Consider the following 22547-nt stretch of genomic DNA (forward strand, 5'->3'; position numbering starts at 1 on the left):
GATTAAGCTGCAAAATTCAGGGCACGGTACTTTTTCACATCGTATTAGACAGCTGCCACTAACAGGGTGCTTCACTCTGTGCCAGTTTCAATTGCTATAGCACATGCCAATGCATTTGCTTGCGACTGTGTAATGGGCAAAATACTAAGCATCAGACTTCCTTACTCAGTACGAGTCCACAAAAAACATTTGCTTTGTTTAAGCAGCTGTTATACAGAGTGACCAATACCCATCCACCACTAGCTTAATGTCTTTGCCCAACACCTGCTCAAGTAATTATAGTACAGTACGCCCTTATGTTTTGGCCAAAGGGAAATATTACAAATTTGAATATCAATTTTTATGAACATAAATTAACAAAATGCATTCGTATAGTACTGTAACAGTTCAATATTTGTGCAACTTTAATTAAAACCACAGCAAATATGCATTAAAACATGGAACTCCATTTACTGAGCTAATAATTTAATGTGGACAGTAATTAATAAGATTGCACCACATAACTCAATTTTCTTCAATGTCAGAAAACAGCAAAATCAGATACAGTTTCAAGCAGTGTAGGCAACTAAGAATAAAAAAAAAAGAGGGGGGGGGTATTATTCTCAGATCAGATAGGAAACATGGAAGACATCTCTTAATTTAGTGACCAGGACAAATTTTTATTCAACTGCAAAGCTTCCTTATTAAGAATTTTGTGAGGGTTGACTCTCGCATTTTTCTACATCAAGGTCGGGGCCAACATCTCTTCCACGTCCAGATTTAGCTGACAAAGTACAATCTACTTTGCAACAACTATATTTTTCCTAATTTAAAGGGACACTAAACAGAAACGCTAAATCAGTGTAGACTAATAAGGTATTCTCTCAAACATCTAGATTTGATAATATTGCATTAATAGGTCAATTATTAAGTGAAAATGAAGGTCACACTACAATTTTTAAAATTTCATGTCAGAACCCTGGTGCTAGTTCATGTATTTGTTTTGTATTTGGACCATTGTGGCTCGGTAAAGGTTCTCACAACCTGTGAAGTTCAGCTTTTCACTCTTCTAGTATACAGTGTAGTCAATATTTTCAACAAAAACCTAACTAGGCTGAAGTGGATGGTGTCGAAATCCATGTCATCATAGCAAGCTGGTGTGGGAACATCAAGGACGCGTTGCCACAGATCTTTCGTGCTTGCGTTTTTTTTTTTTTTTTGGCTTGCAAGGCCATAAGTGGCTTTTTTGGTGCTGTAGAAGGGTAATTTACTGACACGGCTTGCATAATTTTTTCCCTCTCTTTGGTGTCCCTTTAAGCACCGTTACATTCTGAGGACAGAAGAGCCAGAAACAAAGAAACTATACAAGTACCTGAGCATTTCCACAGCTATTTAACTGGACTATCAGTGTGTGGTAAGGCGAGGTCTCTTTCAAGAAGTGCAGTGTCACAAGTAGACTGAACCTACAGCAGTGACTCAGTGGCTTTCGCATTCCACTGCTTAAGAGCAAAGTCACGAGTTGAATTTCTGACCGCAGTGGCTTCAATATTATAGGGGAAGAATGCGAGATGCTTGTGTACTGTACTATGCTTGCACATAAAGAACTTCAGGTTGTCAAAATCAATTGGGAGTCTCCCCCTACGTCTCTCACAGAACATTAACTTCAGGACATTAAACCTAATAAATCAATCGACAGAACAGGAGGACAATTAGTTTTAGTTTTGGGCTAGCAAGGGTAGAAGCTGAGAAAGCAGCACGAAAGTTTTTGTACAGAGTGACAGAGTGGTCATAGTGAGTGCCATGTTGCTAAGCAGTAACTTAAAGAGGCAGCTATATTTATTTTTAATGTTAAAGCGTCCACACTAAATATGAGCTATGTGCATGACAATAGCATCTTAACAATATGCAAAAACTGCAAGTGCTTTTCTCTGCACACCTCATGAGAGAGAGGCAACATAGAGGACCTCAGGCTAGAAATGACTCTAATCGTAAATGAGGTGCCAGCATGTGGACTGGTGCTGCCATCCCTGCTGTCCTTCATTCCTCGCATGGTCCAATCTTTAAAAACACATCTATCAGCTTCGAGAGTGCTTATCAGTGGAGGATTGCCAATCTTGGCTGCATGTTAAGTGCAAGGAGAAGCCTGTTTATGCAAACTTGCGGGAGATCTAAGCACGCTTTCTTAACTTTGGCCATCATTTAGAAAATAATAAAAAGGAGGGGGCACTTGCATCTGAGTAAACACAGTGCATTACCAGTTTTGTGAGTACAACCAATCCCTGCATGTAAGTCCCAGAAATAATTACTGCACTGCATTCAACAGTATTAAAATCTTTATAAAATCAACTTGGCACAACAGGGCAGAGCTCCAAAGGCAGTCTTGTTTTATACATTCAGAAATCAGCCAACTATTCTTCTCTGTTAAAGTATGACACAGCTTCAGAGAAAAGTGCAGCATTAAATGCAATGCTAAATATGCCGGTTCTTGTCAGATTATTAAAACTAAGCAGCAATGGGCTCCTTGGCAAGACAAGAATCAAAAGTCATGTCATCCCCTGCTGCAGTGTAAAATAAGGTTCAATTATATCATGTCTGCTTTATTACAAGTGTCAGCTGTCACCTCCCCACTGCCTAAGAAGCAGAGCTCGGATATGAACAATAATTTTGTGAGGCGCAGCTTCACGCCATTTTGGAGTGTGCTGCTGTAAAGCCACACCTGAAGGCAAAATTAGATGCATTTACTCATTCGCAAGTGTTTCTCTGCATTGCACATTTGCCCAACTAATGATGGCAGCGGTCATGGTTCAAATGCAGGTGATACGCTAGCTGCAAATGCGGGAGCTTACCTCTTGCACATTGTTTCATAATGTTAGCCATGTCTACATTAGCTTGACAAACTGCATCGTGGCAAAGCTAGCATTACAATTTCGAAAAAGGCTTCAAATTTTGTCCAGATTTTGCAGACATAAATGTGAATATTTAGGGCATATTTTAAAATATATATAGGTACATACTGCACTTTTAGCTTCTCATTTAGCATGTTTTAATCTACTGCAAGTGATGGCTGCATAATAACCCAGTCTTCCTGTTATAATGTCACAGTTTAAAGGACCCCTCAGCAGGTTTGGGCATTGCATTGCAAACAAAAAAGCGCAATGCGTAAATTGTGCATTGGTGACCGTGTCTGTAAAGTATGAAACGGTTGCGTGGCATGAAAATGATTAAAATGTCAACCAGAAGGATGCGCGCCTTTAATCTCAAGGGAGCCAAGATCACATGCACAGATGCCTCTACACAAGACACACTGCTTGCAATATCATTGACCATGGCACATGACTTCGGTTAATCAGCTAGCTGGGTTAGTCGGTACAATGGCATCTTTATGCTTGCATTAGTTTTCCTATTTATGTGGTGTTTGTAAAGAATAAATTTTCTGTAGTGAGTCCGCACTCGTGTTACTTCTTTCTTCTTTGTCCTTGTTGGTTCATTCGTGCTGTAAGTAAAGATTCGGTTATTCGTCCAATGCTGAATGCACAATGATGCTACTGGAAATGCACCATACGTGAAAGAGAAGGAAAAGAATAATAGTAGTAAGGGAGGCGGGATATGTCATGTGAATGTCATGAGAACGTGACGCCTGCGGCAGAAACGTTACGTCACGTGAGCATGCATCATGTCACATTCTCGTGAAGCCTGCGGCAGAAAGGACGTTCCACGTCCGCTGCCAAGGTCTGTGAGTAATGGCGCTGGCTAACACTCCCAGGGTTCTACTAGGAAACATAAATGCCCAAGAAAGTGGATGGGGAAACAGCGCCGCAGTAGCTCAATTGGTAGAGCATCGCACGAGAAATGCAAAGGTTATGAGATCGTTCCCCACCTACAGCAAGTTGTTGTTGCATCCACTTTCATTTCCATTAATTTATTGTTTCTTTATTTCATTTATTAAGCACAAGTAATTTCCCCTATGTTGTCCTTTGTGTCAGTGTTTGTTGGCTTCTTATATGACTAACAAAAATCGGGCCCCTCGGTTAACCCCCCTTTCTTCTAGTTCAAAGTATGTGCATGATACTTTGCAGCAGACGTAAAGAAGCCTGCAAAGTATGCAGACCAGTGGGCAAAAGGAAAAAGTAAAACAGATACAATGATACCGCATATAATGATGCGCTGCTCAAAATGACTAACAAACATTACCAACTTCTGTACTGGATGCATAAAAAAAATAATCTAGATTTAATTATATTCTCATCACACATATTGGGTCAATAGCCAACATGAGCTAGGGTTATCAAGGACGATGTTATAGCCACGCAATGGTGTACAGACCCAACATCAACCATTAGTGCACATAAAACACATAGTTGCTACATAGTATGTACGATCATATGCTGCCTGCTACCAAAGCAACCCCTGATTTTAAGTAATGCTGAGCTTGCTTAACACTGATCGCACAATTTTATTTTTTCTTAAAAATTGCAATGTTTCTTTTTTCTTTTTGAGTTCCACAAAGCAGCAGATTGGTATAGTACTCGGAGATCATAAAAAGTATACTTATTAGATATCGTGTGATGCTAAGATAGTGGACTGCTGCCCTTACACAAGTGTGCTGGTATCCATGGGCAGCAGCTTCATGGTCAGCTCAGGTATACTAGAGAGTTTTAGTTTAGGGGACGCGAGCGGCTTGCGTACGCAAGAACTAAGGGCGACGGTACTGCGCATGCACAGACCGCTACGTCTATTTGCATCCTTGGGGTTGTTGGGGCGGCCGAAAACATCGCTGCCCCTAAGCGGTCACGTTACCCACGTGACTCTCGCTGTGTACGAGAACTTACGAGTAGCTAGCGGGTAGATAATGTGATAAATCTTTCGCCAAGTGTTGACAGACGTCGTTTTCATATATATTAGAGAGGTTTAGCATGTCCAGTATTCGGGTAAACACAGGTGGGCGGGGGAGTAAACGGGGGCGGCCTGCATGGTGCATCCACCTGGTGGCGCAAAGCTCAAACGTACAAAAAACAGCTAATATTGCTGTAGCCAAGTCTATACTACTTCGCTGCTGGTGCAAATCTTCGGCACTGGCGTAATCGTGTTGCTGCCAAAAATTTACACCCGCAGCAAAGTAAAATAAACTTGGTTACTTTTTCTGTTTGAGCTTTGCGCCACCAGGTGGCTGCACCATGCAGGCCGCTCCCGTTTACGGCTCCACACCAACGCCCCAACCTGCGTCCGCCTGCGTTTACCCAAATACCGGACACGCTAAACCTCTCTATTAACTGATTTTAATAAGAATTGTTTTATGTACTTTACTTCATATTCTTGACTTCACATTTTAAAAAATGATAATGCAGCAACGATCAGACGTTGATGGTGCTGCGAGTGCATGCGACCTCACTGCGGCTTGCGTTTGGGACCACTAACATATAACGTGTTTCTGCTTGCGTACGCAAACGCAAACACACCAAAGCGCTAGGGGCCCAAACGTCTTGCGTCCCCTAAACTAAAACTTTCTAATGACAATCGGTTATAGTGAACACATACTTGTGTTTTGTCAACAGTGTTATAAGTGGGCTGCTATGTATGAGGCAAGATGTAATTATTTCCAGATTCTGTGTATGAGCTAATCATAATCAATCTTTTGGATTTCTCCAAGTGTATATAGCAGAGGCAAGTGCAGCAGGGAGAATTATTTTACCTTGCATATGTGAAGTCTTTGAATTCATCAACCATTTGCTGCAAGTCGAACAAAACAGTGCTTCTTGCGAGCAGCTGCATACTATTATACCAGTCTTTCTTTTCTTCCCTAGCTACACCATATTTCGAAAAATTGCCTGTTGCAGAAAGCACAATTCTATCCCTAGATCTAAATTTCCCGATGAGACGGCCCATTACATCTGTGAAATCAAAATGCTTAATTGAATAATTGATATAGTTACATGAATTAACCGTTTAATTAATTAGTGTACAGTACACATATCAATTTAAGAATTATAGCCAGTGAGTTCGCAAGGCAATATATCCATTTGGAACTAATGAGCTAATTCTCGGGAGTACACCAGTCTTGAGATATTATTTTTAAAGTGTCTGATGAAATGTATTGGAGTTCCAGTCACTTTTCAGTTTATGTATGGAAGCATTGCTTCAATGCATAAATCAGCATTTTTTTTTTTTAAACAAGTGGAACCAGTGCGTTTTTACTGCAACTTTCACAGTGCATATCTCAAAACTGGTGCCAGCTTCAGAATTCATTTCAAATTAATATGCCTTGCAAGCTCACTTGCTACAATTTGTAGATTGAAATATGCACCATAAAGTAAATAAATTTAAAAGTAATTAATGTAATTTTGTTAATTATCCATTTAAACATTTTGATTTCTTGTGGAACACAGACCGCTACGTCTATTTGCATCCTTGGGGTTGTTGGGGCGGCCGAAAACATGTTATACCGCTTAGACCGCTTCATGAAGTAATTTAGTTCAAGGGTTAGAATTCTGCTACCTGCCACAGGCAATTTTTAAAAATCTGATGCATCTAAAATAACCTGTATGTTTGGTCGCTCTTTTGTGATGTGCACAACCTATCGAGAAACCAATTGAAACTGCTAATAAATATGTTTTTGTAATAGAAATCATACTGAAGCTTACTCTGAAGTTCTAGATGATACTCCATGAATAGTGCAGTTTTTCTTTAATTATAGATGGAACTCCAGATGTCTTTACATTACACCTTCAATTGATTTACATAGCACTGGTAACACATTAGCTCCTATCAAAATAAATTTCCTCCATTTTACTATTTTATTGTGTACATTCAAATGCAACAGCAGGCAGCGGAAGGAAATGCCAAGAATAAATATGTGCACTTTTTCACAGTCACCCACTAAATTACTATTTCAGACAGACATCACAGGGAATTTTTATTCACATATGTAACTTTTGTCTTTCAGCTAAATTGCAAGTTACTGATACCTTACCTACATCCTAGAGTTGAGTGAGTCAATTATGCACTGGCAATCACTTAGATATAATGCCGCCACCCAAAATCTAGTTTCATGACCTTTGCCTAAGAAACAAGTTTCCTGATGAACCATTACATTAATTGTAACATTAATCAAATATTCATCAATGAGACTTGTTAATATTCGCCACAAATTTGTGGTTGCAGTAGTCTGGCCTGGCCACCTCACCCAGGCAAGGCCATGACAGAGACGCAAAACTATAGAGTTCCTCCAAACCACTAAGTCGGAGACAAATCAGATCTGGAAGTTGTGTAGCAATTTTCTATCCATCCTAACTTTCCCACTGCATTTAAACAAAATATATGCTCCCATGCCACAGATTACCGCAGCCATCAATCGAAGTGCTTGAGCACACCAATAAAATTGCAGGCTGAATTTTTCGTTCAAACAGTGTCATGGACATGCAAGGAAATAAGCATTTTTGACTGTATTAACTCCATATGAGCACTTATCCTAGCTTGTTAACCTCTTCAAGAGGCCCTTTTTTGTTCGGAGTCAAATGACCAACGAAGGTGTCTTTTTTTTTTTCGTCTGTTTTCTCAAGTGTTGACTGCGACAATCAACCAACACTTGCATTGTAATGTGAGCTAGTAATGTCTTGTCAACTACAACATTAAACTTTCCCTGGATTTGATGCATGCTGACTGCGCTAGAAAATCAAGAAAAAGAAATGGGCATGGGCAGGACATGTAATGAGGAGGAAAGATAACCGATGGCCATTAAGGGTGACGGACTGGATTCCAAGGGAAGGGAATCGTAGCAGGGGGCGGCAGAAAGTTAGGTGGGCGGATGAGATTAAGAAGTTTGCAGGGACGACATGGCCACAATTAGTACATGACCGGGGTTGTTGGAGAAGTATGGGAGAGGCCTTTGCCCTGCAGTGGGCGTAACCAGGCTGCTGATGATGATGATGACTGCGCTAAAACTCGAGATCCTGGGTTCCCCTTATTCTCATGGCCCCAGCCATTTGAGGCTTCTCAAGAGCACGTTTTACTTCATGCGCCGCCAATAATAATCACGAGAGAGCTTACAATACATCAAACTATCTTTATTTTCTTCTGCTAAGTCTATGGCCACTTTTTCCGGGAACATGCGTATAATGGCAGTTCCAGGCGCGCGGAATAAAATTTCACTTGCATCGCAGTCCAACCTAGTAAGGAGCTTCGCGTTTTATTAAAACTGAAACAAAAGAGGAGGAGGCGGACGGTTTACGCACCCGCCCGACCGCCTCTTCTCTCGGCCATCGTCGCAGTGATTCGACGAGTAGGAGTCCGAAGAATTGTCACACCGAGATGCGTTGTGCAGCTGCTGCCTCGCCTGGATCCGAAACTCGTCCGCCGCTGCGATGGCTTTGCTCTGCAGAGCGAACGTCTGGTAATCCTGCGGGATCTCGCCTGGGAATTCCCCGCACGGTGGCCGGCACACAGGACAGAGGAGGGTGCGGGAGAGAGACAAGGCGCGAGTCAGGAGCAGCGGGAGAGGAGGCCGAACAGCGTGTTTAACAACAGAACACGCGCGTGGGGCCGGCGGCTCACAGAGCGCTACGTGGCCGAATGAGCGGCAACCGCACCGCGCATTCGCGCTAGCGTTTGGACCGATAGTCGACAACTACGTGCACAAAGCGCTACAGTGCAGCTACCCCGACACAACGGAATTATCGCTGCCCGTTCATGAAACCCATGTGCGCAGATTTTTTAGACATCCCACGCGGTTTTTTTTTTCTCTCTCTCTTTCTCTGATGGGGAGGAGGAGCGGAGGATGAGAGGGAGGGCACCCCGTCACACACGCACGCCCAACCGGAGGGGCCGCATGCGTTCTTCTCACGCATGTGCGCCGCGCATGGCACACGCGCACGACGCCCGTCAACGCTCGCGCGGGGAGGGAGGAAACAAAAACAGCGGCCACGGCGGTCGCTGTAGCCCAATGAGGAGTGTCAGGTGGACCTCTCAATGCGTCACGCTCGCGAGAGGGGGAGGTGCCCTCCTAAAGCACGCACGTAGACCACGCGTATGCCAGAGATGACGATTGAGGCAATGCACTGCAAAAGATACGCGATAGGCAGCGCACAACTAGTAGCAACGGCCTGCGCAGGCGGGCTCGCAAACGCTCCACATTTTCGCAACATTTTTTTTTATTACTACTGCACTGGACGCAGGAATGATGCTTCTGCGTCATCGGGTGTGCTAACGGGCAGCAGAACGAAAACGTTAAATCTAGAATAAGACAAAAGCCGTAGCCCGGGGCCGCCAGGCGTATACGCGTTGTGCTCGAGCGGTTACAAACCGCACCGCGCTGCAGCGCACACGTAGGGCCACAAATAAAAGAATATACACATAAGAGCAGCAAACAGAAAAAGGCACAGCGACAATTACCACGGTAACTGGCTCGTAGCACACACGAGAGCATCTGCGAGGCTGTCCTGATACAGCCGAGGCATTTGACGACGGCGCCGAGCAGCAAACACCACCCCACCCAATAGTCACTGACGGCTCTCTCATCCGGTTATTTACATTAAAGTGCGCCGAAGCCATCTTCAACCTTCGCCCTGCACACGGCTGCTGTTTTCGCAGCCTACGAAAGCCCGAGCGGGTCCGAGCAAAGCCGATACGACCGCGAAAGTTTAGAGGACGTTGTTTTCGAGTCCACTGACACATGCGTACCCGATGCGACCCTTATTCGGCCGACCGCGTATTAGATCGACGCCGCGACAGCAGACAAGGAGCGACATTGTTCGCAGACGAGCTCCCATCCGCTCGCTTCCTGGCCCGATCGCGGACACACCCGGTGCCTGATTCGAGGCCAGGGTCCAGCGCGATCGCCCACGGAACGAGAAACACCGGAGGGGCACCCGTTCGCGATCATCGAGGCACACATCCGAGGCTACCGATGGTAATCCGGAACGAAATATCCTTACCACGTGCTTTTGCTTCTGATCTATATTCGATGTATTTGGCGGCTTCAAGCAGGGTATCTAAACTCATGTCGTAGAGCAGTTCCCGATGAATCCCGCACACCTTTGGCGACAATCTCGGAGGTGGATTTGGCGAGCTACACGTCTTTTTTCTGCACCAAAGTAGAACACTTTCCTCCCAAGATGGCGGGAGCTCATCAAAACACTCGCAGAACACTCCTGTAGTATGCCGACGCACCACGTGGTAACTGTGATTGACGTGCCACTCGAGCGCGGCCTTATGTCGCGATCGCAGTTCACGAGTTGCAAATATGTATTGTTTTGCGCGTGTGAAACAATAAACGCATTGTTTGCTAGTTTCTGGTAGACTTATATGGTCTGCAATGTTTTTAGAGAAGAATGGCGAGTTAAAAAAGAGAATTTATAGACTAAGGTTCTAAGGATGTCTAATTTACGATTTATCTCTGACTTCTGCGTTTAAAAGCTGCAAAGTGTCTACATAACTTTTTTGCGCACACGAAAAGAAATACATTGCACAATTCACGTGAAAAATAACATGCATATAATTTTACTGCCCCATATTCAGCCAAAGTGTGAATGCCCTTTAGATATAGGTATTAGGACACTTGAAATGAAACATTTGATACGTCACGTGTTGACCAATCGTGTACCGAGAAAACATAGCTAGTGGGTGGAGCTACAAAATCACGTGTTGTTGTGGATGTTTTTTCCGCGGTACGAGCATGACAACTGGCCGACCTTTACTCAACAGAAATTATTTCTCCTGTCGGCCCGTCAGTAATCGGTTTTTCGGCTATCAAACAAATTCAGTGTACCCGCGGATAAGGGCGAATGGAGCGTGTAAGGCCATACGAGCGTAGGAGTGAGTCCACGGCGTGAAAAGCTCGCCTTAAATGGGGTCATGAACCCTAACCGGAAAGTTGCGCTTGGGATATGACACGCAGGCTGCAGCTGTAATTAGATTCAGGACCGGATAGAGAACACGTCCAAGTTCGCGCGTTAGCACTTTATGTGGCCACTTGTGTAAGCTCATGCATCCGATTTGTTTCCCTGTTTAGTGCTCGTCGTGCAAAAGCTTTGCGATAAAATAGGGGCGTCCTCAGTTCCTTAGGGCTAGATGTTCGATGTCGTGGCAATTCGTATCGTCCGGATGGAGTCATGCCGGATATTTTTTGTGACGGAGGCCAACGTAGCACGCCTTTTTTATTATTTTTGCTGCCTGTAAATCAGTCTACTGCTTTTGCGGTTGCACAACCCGTAATACCTGTTACGTCAGCCGCGCAATTTATTCATTTTTCTCTCGCTACATTGCAAGCCATATAGCAGCGCTTTATTCGCCAAACAAGGACTCGGGCAACAGTACTACTGGTTTTATTTTGTTTTTTTTTCGGGCGCATGAACAAACATTTGACAACATACAGACCAGAAAAAGCAACGATTTATGAAGTTATTTACAGGATTTATTTTTCTTAGATTTTGGAAACCGGTGCAGTGCAGAGCCAGGCTGATGAAGCGTTTCCTGTCAATCATGTTACACAGTATCTCTCCAAGGGCATGCCAATCAAGCATGCCACATTTCCTCATGATGACTGAGAAAACAATGTCTGCAACCATCCACAGGAGTCCAAAGTGTCCTCAGCACCATGCAAGTAGCACACAACTTTAACACAGCACCATTTTGTCGGCATACGAAAATTTATGTGCTGGGCTAGCTTCTTGCTTTCTTTATTCACAAATAAAATGACCAGCTCAGCAATATGCCCAAAATTGCATTTGTGTGCAGCAACCCCATGTGATGATTACATAGTTTCAGTAAAGATGATGCCTCAAAGCAATGATATCCACAGTTCTGCGATGCTACCGTTGGCAGACAAGCCAACTTGGTGCATGGCGAGGTGTGCAGCTTTCACCGGTGCAGCACTCGATAATCTTTCAGTAGCTGTAGTGCTCCATTGCTCCTTGGAATGTTGCAAGTTGTGTCTTGGTAGGTGAAGCGTGTGTCAAGGATGTACAACCTGCAGGCAAGCAGCATACACACCATTTTAGTTTTCATATAGGCACTACCTACATCAACACAATGGGCTGTTATTATGAGAATTTTGCCATGTTGTAGCCAATGGGATTAAGTTATCCTGCTCATTCAAACAGGAACACACATGGCAGACGCTTCTGCTGTCAGAATATTAGCTGTAATGGCATGCACTGAGCAGAGCAGCTAGAAATCGCAGACAAATTCATATCTCTATGGTCGTGGTTTCTTGTTAGTGCTCCAGTAATACAGTCATTCAAAAAGTCAATTTCCCTCGTCTTTCTGCTGTTGGCACATATGATCTCTTAGGTGCAATATTTAAAATTATATGAGTTGCAAATAAACACCTATCCTATCTGCACGCGTGTCCTTGCTGCATTTCCATCACATACTAAATACTCACCTAGCTGTGAACAATTCTTCCAATTAAAGAGCCCAAAACTGTGCAAGAGTCCTAATTATATTTATTCACAGATTTCCTCCACCTAAGCATAAAAAATAAATGGAGAGCAACACCAACAAAGTACAGATACAAAAGAAAAGCACTAACAGATGATCTCACCGAGTTATTGGAGCTGATAAACTTGCTTGGTTGATAATGCAAGACTGATAATCTGATATATGAAAATATCTACCAGTCAGTTTTTAGCCTCCGTGTCTCACTGTTAGCGTTAGGCATGACTACGTTATGGTTTAATATCGCATCACTCACATTAACGCCATGCAATGAGCACAGTCACTAGTGTATGTACATTCTCGTGCTCTTTGAAGGCACCATGTAAATGTTCACTTTTCAATAAAAATCACTTAACGGTACAAATTAAAAGTACACCTGCCTATAAAAAAATTTGGAATATGAAAACTGCAAAAGCTATTAAATTTTTTTTTGAGAGCAAATTAGATGTAATGGCAACAGTCAAGGGGAACCCATGCTTCCTCTTTCAAATGCATGTACACAAGCACACCGCCAACATGTTAATGTCACTTACAACATGCCGACACCATATTAAAAAGAGTAGAGGCTGCTTATTCACTGATATTCACTTCAGGATAGTTCAGGATTGTCAATCGCCACACCAAGAACCTGTCTGCATGCTCCAAGCAGTCTTCTATCTTGTCACACTAAGCATACTGATGCTTGAAGCTACAGATTCTCATTCTCTCCAAAGCATGCACATTAGGGGAAGTATCTTCACATATGCTCGAGTGTTTTTTAGTGAAGCTACAGTCATCTGCAAAGCATGTGGAAATGGTGATTTATAAGCCTTGCTACACATGCGTCGAGCTGCATAACATGCTCCCATCTTTCTGTCGCTTCAACAGAGTTGCCATGGTGTAATGGTTAGAATGCCTGTGCTCACAAACGAAGCCGAGTATGAACCCCGCCCAAAGAGGAGTAAGGTGGTTTTCTGGTCTAGTTGGAGAACAATGACAGTGCAATGGTTCCAGCAGGTAGTCCAGCAAATCCAACGTGGTCCTGTACATTTATTTTTTCTAAGTGTTTGCATCTCTACCTGCTGGAACATCACACTGCCAGAGATGAGAATTGTTTTCTTTTTTTTTAATAAAAATCTTTTTTTTTTTTTTAGATCATGCATTATACGACCCCCACCACAGCAGTTATTCAGTGATCTGTAGAATATTTGCCACTAAAAGCTGAAACAATTTACAGTCTATGGATGCAACATGGAATTAAAAAGTACTCTAATTAGTCCTCACACTAAGGCCATAAAGTTTTTTAGATTTTTGGCAGTTGCACATGATGATGGGCAGGTGCACATGATGCATTTTCAAGCAAGATTCTTGAAACCAAAATTTAGGTTGCACATAACATTTCTACAACTTAAAGCAATAAACACTTATGTTCTCTGCTGCAGATGTGTTGAATTTAACTGCAGACCATCATATGTGCATTGTTTTACATAAGACCAGGAAAAGTGACTGGAAATATAGTTTTGTGATGCTTCATCAATTCATCATAAACTTTTAACATTTGAGATGTTTTGAACACTCGAAGGCAAAGGTGTTTTAGCATGATATAAACACAGCATTGTTACATTTTTTAATGAAATTTATCAGGAGTTAAAAAATGTATGAAAGTATGAACCCTTACACATGGCATGCATTATCTGCTCTTACAAAAAGAGAAGTGTACTAACATGTCTTGGATAGGTACCTAAAAGTGAAGAACCTTTTGCTGAAAAGAGAAATGTTCAGACAGTAAACACTAATCAGACAGCACAGCAGACACAAAAATTGTTGCTTCTATAAGAAACTTTAAACAAAGCAAGGGACTAACAGTTTTTTTTTTCAAAGCTGATTAGCTGTCTTCATTTTGATTGATAGTTAGATGTTATGTAGATTGTGTAGAGGTGCTGTGATCTTAGTGAGATTGCAAAAGACAGAGTATCACTGGAATTTAGACATAGCACAAGAACCAAGCTCTTAAGGCTACTTTGAAAATGCGTAATTAATTTATTTTATAGAGTGGAGTCTATGCAGTGCACCGATGATTCATAAAACTCTAATGTTTTCATGTACATTTAAAGGGCCCCTGAACCAACACCCCCGGGCGTGGTGAAAGAACATAGTACGTGAATCTCAGAACATCTCAGCCATATGTTGCAGTCGTGCACGGTGTATGGATCTTGAAAGTGGAGTGCTAAGTCACCCTTCTCTCAAATGCTCTATTTTCAACAGAAGTCTGCTCCTCACTCTTTTCTGGACGCTTTACTTCGTAATACAGCAGATTCCCATACGCAGCTGCTATTGGCCAATAGCTTACATCAATTGAGAAGAATGTTTACATCAGTGCACTTCTTCCTACTGTTACTGCATGCATTTATTGATGCAGTTTAATAAACAGGCTGAAGTAAGCACAAATCTGCTTTCGAATTTTGATAATAACTACATACTTCTGGAGTAAGTCGACTATCGTCTCCTCGCGCTACGCAGCGGCCACCCGCATAGAAATTATACCTTGGCCACCTTGCTTATCGGTGTCATAGCCATCGGGCCTCACCGATTTTGACTAGTTTTGAACACTAAACTAGCTTCAAACCATGCAAACCTTAAGGTCTGACCACATGCACGCTTGCCAGCATGCTCGCTCCTGGCCACTCCTGGTTAGACGCCTTGGCGGACTTTGCTTCATAATGATCGAGCTGTTGATAGCGCTTCAAAATGTGCAAGTTGTATGTGGCTACTATCCGTCAGTCAAGCTGGTGCAGGACAAAGCCTGTCCACACCACGTAGCAGAGCCAGACTGGAGCATATGAGTGCAAGTCCGTACTTAGCCCTGTTGTGCACAAAGCAAACGCTGCAGTTACATGTAGTTGCGGTCTGCTACGTAGAGTAGATACTGTGGCCACCGCGAGGTGTCGTGACAAGTTCACTAGCTGAGTGCACTGTGGCTCACTGAGGACAACTGTGTTTGGCGTGTCGTAGGCGCCAAAATCTGATATAATGGCATCTACGTGAACATCCAAAAATTTACTTTGAACTGTGTGCCATAGTGAAGTCCAGTAGGTGCAGTGCTGTGGGCACACCCTGCTCCACCATAGCCTTCACAGTGCGAACCATTGAAAAGGAAGTGGAAGCACCGTGAATGTTATGTCTGATTGCCAATAACTCCGCTTCTGCTGAAAACATTGAAGAACTTCTTGAGGCAAAGTATTTTTGAAATATTCTAACTTCAAATGCATTTTTTGACTTCGATAAAAAGTGGTTCAGGGCTCCTTTAAGATCTTACAGTGACAAATGCCTTGAAGATATCATAGTGCAAGAAATTTGTATAACATCCGATCTCACAGACAGACCATTATTGAGGCAGAAATTTAACATGTGAATGAAAAACATCCAACATATGGCACAAATAGATGAAAATTACAAATATAGTATAAAATATTTCACTAGATTTAGTTAGTCTGAATAAATTTGCAGGTAGATTTGCAATTTTGAAGTTTTGAAGGAATTTGTAAAGATTCATGTACGACTGAAAAGTGGACTGAAAAGTTATTTCACTTTCACTCGATCTGAGGCCATCATTGTTCAATTCAGTGTTGAAAATCAAAATTCGCGCACCCTTAAAATCCCGAGCACCGGCTGCAATAGCTGCACTTCTCCAACTAAAAGCTAAAAGAGACAGACACAATCTACCTATAATAGATCTGCCATGTATACGAGAACCATAAATTTTGGTATTTGAACCATTCACTTCTGCCTGAAATTGGGTTTGTGCATTCGATGAAAAAATTTGATTCAAGTTCAGTTCATAATGTTCTGCACTGCAGTGCAGCTTTGCTAAGCAAGCCACTATACCATTAATGCTAGTCATATTACAGTGACAGCTGTTATCACTGGCGTATCCAGGGGAGAGGGGGTCGAAACCGCCCCCAAAATTTTCTGATGAAACCTTCCCTCCCCCTTTCCCATGGAACAGAAAGTTTCAGGAGATGGGCTCGGAAAGGGTGACATGTATGAAGGGAAAGCTTGAATGTGAAAGCAAGGCGAGGGCTTGTGGCAGTCAGAAGGGGGAGGAGGGGGTTGTCATGTCACCGTGCCTAGAAAAGCTTATCCAGTTTCCCCACGACCGCTGTGATGTCTATAGTAGTAGTGTTTCCTTACCTTTTCACATCACCTTCTTCCTATCCCCCCCCCCCCCCCCCCCCTGTACAAAAACTGCGAGCGAAGAGTGGCAAGGCTACGTTGGTTCTACCCATTCTCTGCCCCCCATTATATCTAGCGCCCTTCTGGGCTTGGGTATTGTAAAGAGATAAGTGCTGCAATTTCTGCAGCAGTTTTGTGGGGGTTACAGATAATTACAGCTGTCAAGAGGCTAATGTGGCAATCAATGTTCGGGGAGCTCCAGAGGGCATTGCACACATTCAACGCTATGTACAGGTCCAAACGAGTTTCGGGTGTCTTATTTCCTATCTGCCACGCTCCTTCTATGTATATACATGCACTGCACCACTCCCGACGCAGGAAAACATTCGAGAAAGAAGAAAAAGCTTTGCTTTAGAAGAATGCCGATTTGCGCATGGCAAAATATATCAAGGACGGGGGTGCTAGGCCAGGGAAGCTAAGAAACCACCACAACAAACAGATGGGAGGGCAGGTAGGAGAATGGCCTCAAAGTCCATGCAGAAACAGAAACATAGGAATGTTAGTGGCTGCTGCGCTGTTCAACAAACCGGTGAATATTGTGGGAGATATGGCGTTCTCCTCCGTACTCTTGGAACAAAGGAACGACAACACAGTAGTGCAAACAGTCACCAGGGGCATTTATTGCACCTTTCATAGATCAATGCCTGCTAGCCGAGTTGCTATCCACAAAACATGCCGATGGGCACGCGACAAATCTAGGAAGTCCGACTTACCGCGACCGGAAAACGAGCGAATATGTTCGCCCCATGCCGGATCCCAACGCCTGGTCGTTCGCGTGTACGGTCACGCGAATGGTGGCACGTTCCAAGGCGGCCACGCGAGACGGTCTCGCAGAAGCATGGATTGGCGCGCGCGCGCGGAACGTCCGGCGCGTGCGCCAGTCCGCCCAGAGCCTTTTATTCCCGCGCCTAAGTAACCCCGCCGCAGCGCAACACTAGCACCATCTCTCGCACTGCGCTTCAACCACTCCAACCGCCGCGGGCGCCAGGCCACGCGGCGGGCGAAGCCGCCCTGCAGGAGACGAGCTTTGCGGGAAAACTAGATCTCAGGGGAGGCGTGAGAGTCACGCATCCCCACAATATTAAAGAGTGTGACAGTATCTTATGGAAAAGAATGTCAAGGAGGGGAGTGGTGTAATGAATACAAGGAGTGGGAGGACGTGCATAAAAGGTGTCAAGAATGAAGTTGGCGGATAATTATGGACATATGAAGAGCGTCTCATCAATGCCCGATCGTTCAGCAGCAGACGGCCATGGCCAGTCGCCTAGCTGAGGCTCACCTACCACGTTGTAACATGTGCGGCTTGCTGTGGAGAGCCTATCCTAACTAAACATCCCGGTAATTTTCATAATAGACGGGTGTCAGGAGACACAACGCTTTCAAATATCTCAGAGCTACTAGCCCTTATTTTACTGCGAACAACGGATGCCGTAATTTTCACAAGGGCTTCTAAACGAGAAGTAGCCCTGCTTCGGACTGTTTGCCTCATCAGTTCCCGAGTGTGATCAAATAACAATATGCATCGGGTGATGACTACAATACTATGATCGCAAGTTACTTCCAAACATCTCTTCAAACAAGTCGGACAGTAGGTCATCAAAAGTGAACGAAACTTGCATCATATGATACTATCGAAATTCTAGTGCAAGGCTTCATTCCTTCATTTTTAAACCTAGAATAATATCGCATGCCCACAACGCCAAAAGCGAGATTACGTGATAGAAAACTTGCAAAATAGTGCCCACCCTCCCCCATATGTAGCCGTGGCCATACCACGTGCTAGATGGTCTGGCTGGAAAGAAACGGTGATCTCCAGTGTTACCTGGGCTACAAGAAGTCTGAGCTGCAAATGAAAAGACACACGATAGTGTGCTGTCTTGTTTTTGTATAGCCCCGTTATCAGCGCTGTTCATTTTTCCAAGTCACGTACCAGCTAAGTCATCGACATACATTATTAAATGCATCAATTCGTAAACAGAATTTTCTTTTTTTTTATTAACATTTTTAAAAATAGCATAAAGATGATAGCATAATTTGATGTGAAGTGGCTGCAAAACATGCATTCACATTGTTGGTGGTGGTGGTGGTAACAACTTTATTTCGTCAACAGAAAAGATTTGGTCAACTTTAGTGGGCTTCCAGGGTGCGTGAGGTGGCCGTCCGATCAGTTCCTCTAGTGCCACCTGTTATGGTAGTGAGGCCCTGTCTGTCGGCGACTTCCAAAGCCCAGCTGACGGCCTGCAGTTGAACCGCTGGGTCCGAGCTGGACACCGCATCCTCCCACTCTTGCTCGTTAGAGAGATGCCATTCTCTTTTCGGTTTTAGATTGTCGCAATCGAATAAAATGTGTTTTAAATCTGCCTTTGTGACCCCGCAGAGCTTACATTCGGGGGTGTAGACTCCTGGGTAGGCCTTGGAGTATATATAGGGGTTGGGGAAGGTGTTAGTTTGTAGCTTCCGCCAGGCCACTTGTTGATGTTTATTAAGGCTTTTGTCCGGCGGCGGGAGCGTCCTTCTGTTGTTTCTGTAGTATAATGTGATCTCGTGGTAGGTGGTCAAGGTCTCTCTGGCCGACCTCAGGACCGGCTCACCCACTGCCCGGTTGACTAAACCTCGGGCTAAGTTGTGGGCCGCCTCGTTCCCAGGATGCGACGCGTGGGCCGGAACCCATATGATTCTAATGGGTCTGGCGTTGAAATTTTGCGGTTTTAGGATTTGTTTGGCGGGTTTGTGGACCCTCCCTTTTGCAAAGTTTCGAACGGCTGTCTTCGAGTCGCTAAAAATCGTGTTTGCTTTAGTGCTTATAATGGCTAGGGCGATGGCCGCTTCCTCCGCCTCGTGTGCCTTTTTGCTCCGCACAGAGGCGGCTAAGATTGGTTTTAGGTCCATGCCCACGACGCCTATCGAAAAGGCATCGTGATCACAGAGCTCTGCAACGTCTGTACAGACTGCCTCCTTATGGCTTGAATATTGCCTGTGAAGGGCTTTGCTCTCGCCTTCCTCCTTTCTTCGTGGTGTTCAGGATGCATGTTTTTCGGGATTGGATCTATTCTCAGATACTTGTGTATGTCTCTAGGCATTTGCACGGCATCCGTCCCTATGCATTCTTGCCTGATATCCAAGGTCCTTAGAATGTGTCTTCCCGTGGGTGTTTTTGTTAGCCTGTCGTGCTGTGCGATTCTGTGGGCCTCGACTAGCTCTGGAAGCGTGTTGTGTATGCCTAACATTAGTAGCCTTTCTGTTGATGTATACTTAGGGAGATGAAGGGCTGCCTTGTACGATTGTCTTATGAGGCATTCAACCTTGTTCTTTTCCGCTGCCTGAAGTTTGAGATAGGGGAGAGAATATACTATACGGCTGAGCACGAAAGCCTGCACTAGCCTCCTCAAATCTGTTTCTTTCATTCCCTGGTGTTTGTTAGCTATTCGTCTTATGAGCCTGTTGGTTTGTCCAACGCATGCGACTAGATTGTTTAGTGTAGTTGTGTTTTTCCCGTTGCTTTGAATGTGCATTCCCAGAATTCTCAAGGTTTGTACTTTTGGAACTTTTGTACCATCAACCCTAACATCCAATTGTGCCGGGGGATCGTTTTTCTTAGGTCTGTGTCTGATAACTAGGAGTTCGGATTTTTGTGGCGAGCACGTTAGCCCGACTCTCCTGGCGCATCCGGTCACTATATTCGCTCCCGTCTGTAGCGTGCTCTCAATATCACCTTCGCTTCCCCTGACTGTCCAGAGGGTGATGTCGTCTGTGTAGAGTGCCGACGATAAGTTTGGTATGGCGGCAAGAAGCTTAGCCATGGGTATGAGGGTTATGTTGAACAGAAAGGGTGACAGCACTGACCCCTGCAGTGTGCCTTTGCTTCCTAATTGTAGTGTATCCGACTTGATGCTTCCGAATGTTATTTGAGCCGTTCTGTCAGTTAGAAAAGCCTTGATGTATGAGTATATTCTCTCCCCCACGTTTAAGTCGGAGCGGGCATTCATGATGGCATTGTGGGTGACATTATCAAAGGCTTTGGTGAGGTCCAGTGCCATTATTGCTTTAGTGTTGGTGTTATTCGGTGTGTTTATTACCTCTTCCGAAAGCCTGAGCATTATATCTTGCGTAGACAGGTTGGGCCGGAAGCCTATCATCGTGTGCGGAAAGAGATTGTGCTTGTCCATGTGGTCTTGTAATCTAGATAACGCCACGTGTTCCAATAGCTTCCCTAAGCATGATGCTAGGGATATGGGTCTGAGGTTGCTTATTTCGAGTTTCTTGCCTGGCTTGGGTATGAGAGTTACCTTGGCGTGTTTCCACGTCTCTGGTAGCCACCCATACTTCCAGCACTTGTTAAAGTACTCCGTGATCCCTTGAATAGAGTCCTCGTCTAGATTTCTTAGTATTTTGTTCGTCACCCCATCCGCTCCTGGAGCGGAGGATGTTCTAAGTTTCTGCATGGCCGCCTTTCCCTCTGCTACCGTTATGTTTTCGTCAAGTTCAGGGTTGGGGTTGCCGTTGTAGTTGGGAAGCGTCAGGTTTTTCGTTGTGCATAGGTATCGGTTTTGTAATTCCGTTATCATTTCTTCGTCATTAAGTGGGCTTGCATGAATTATGCGTGCTACATCCTTCTGGTGAGCGGCTCTGCTGTTTTCTGGGTCTAAAAGATGTCTCAGAAGGTGCCATGTGTCTTTGAGCCCCAATTTTCCGCTCATTTGATCACATGTTTGTCCCCATTGTTGTTTAATTAAGTTTTGAGGATGATTTTCGATTTCTCTTTCTAGTTTGGCTATTCTAATTCTAAGTTTTCTGTTGTGTTTTTGTTTCAACCATCTTTTCTGTAAGCTATTATGTGCCTGCCACATGTGTAATAATCTGCTATCAGCGGCTTTGTTTTCGGCTGCTATCTCTATCGTCTTAGTGGTGTGCTCTGCGTCTTTCAATAGTTTGTGAATCCATTCATTTAGGTTTTCAATCTTCTTGCCATCTGCGTTACCCTGTCTCCTTTCTCTGAATTTATCCCTGTCTACCACTCGTGTCACCCTTCTTCTTTCCTTCTTGAGCGTACTGCTGGGTTTAGTGGTCTCTATAATGTAATGGTCGCTCCCTAGGTTTTCGTTCGTGTTGCGCCATTGTGCATCTACTATGTTTTTGCATAGGGTCAGGTCAGGGCATGTGTTAGCTTGCACACTGTTCCCTATCCTAGTTGGCACCAGCGGATCTGTCAGGAGCGTGTATCCTTCGTCCTGAACATATTGCCAGAGGCTAGTACCCTTCTTTAAATTTGTTCTGTAACCCCATGCCATGTGTTGTGCGTTCATATCTCCGGCTACTATTAGGGGATTCGTTTTACTGATTTTTCTGGCTTCGTTCATGGCTTTTTTTATGGGGGAGGATTCCGCCTTGGGGGTGCTATATATGTTTAGAATGAAGAGCGGGGCCTCGCTTCTTTTTAGGGGTATGACCTCTATCAGGAGGCAGTCTGCACCGTTCGATTGAATTTCGTGCTCTATTGCAGTTAGATTTCTATGGACCAAGAAGGCCGTGAGTGGTTTTTCTTCCTTGCCATTTTCATATGTTTTATAATCCCGAACCTTTACTTTTTTTCTTCGTTTCTTGTAGGGCTAAGACATCGGGAATTTTTTCTTTTTCAAGGTTTTGAATGTGGAGCTCTAGGTTCTCCCGCTTTCCGCGGAAGCTCCTACAGTTCCATTGCCATATTCTTATCTCTGTCTGGCCCTTCCCCATGATTGGCTTTAGGGAGGGAGATGGATTGCGCTGTGGTGGAGGCCATGGGTCCTGGGGCCGGAAAGAGTTTGCCCATCACCTTAACCAGTTGATTGTCATGTTTCTGTACTAGCTCGTTTGTAGCCTTTGCTGCGTTTGTAAGGACTCTTACTTGTTCTGCTAAGGTTTTATATTGTTCCCTGGTCTCGTTTCTGATA

General features: G+C 44.1%; 2 protein-coding genes across 5 annotated transcripts in view; both read right to left on the reverse strand.

The window, feature by feature from the left end:
* LOC126519420 (uncharacterized) overlaps positions 1–10129 on the reverse strand; it is a 61436-nt gene extending 51307 nt beyond the window's left edge. Inside the window, exons 1-2 of the mRNA XM_050168969.3 lie at positions 9906–10129; positions 8208–8385 (exon numbers count right to left, since the gene is read on the reverse strand). Of these exons, the coding sequence (XP_050024926.2) occupies positions 8208–8385; positions 9906–9972 (245 nt within the window). The 5' untranslated portion in view covers positions 9973–10129. The remainder of the gene's footprint in view (positions 1–8207; positions 8386–9905) is intronic.
* Positions 10130–11277: 1148 nt separating this feature from the next.
* LOC126519352 (transmembrane protein 248-like) overlaps positions 11278–22547 on the reverse strand; it is a 41564-nt gene continuing 30294 nt past the window's right edge. For 3 of the 4 annotated variants that reach the window (XR_008610194.2, XR_008610191.2, XM_055065492.2), the window contains 2 exons: positions 14112–14149; positions 11278–11938 (listed from right to left, as the gene is read on the reverse strand). Coding sequence is in view for 2 of the 4 variants with exons in the window: in XM_055065492.2 (XP_054921467.2) it covers positions 14129–14149 (21 nt within the window). In the remaining 2 variants the exon portion in view is untranslated. The remainder of the gene's footprint in view (positions 11939–14111; positions 14150–22547) is intronic. The other variant, XM_055065493.2, reaches the window with a different exon arrangement.

Source organism: Dermacentor andersoni, chromosome 3, assembly GCF_023375885.2.
Source record: "Dermacentor andersoni chromosome 3, qqDerAnde1_hic_scaffold, whole genome shotgun sequence".
NCBI lineage: Eukaryota > Metazoa > Arthropoda > Arachnida > Ixodida > Ixodidae > Dermacentor > Dermacentor andersoni.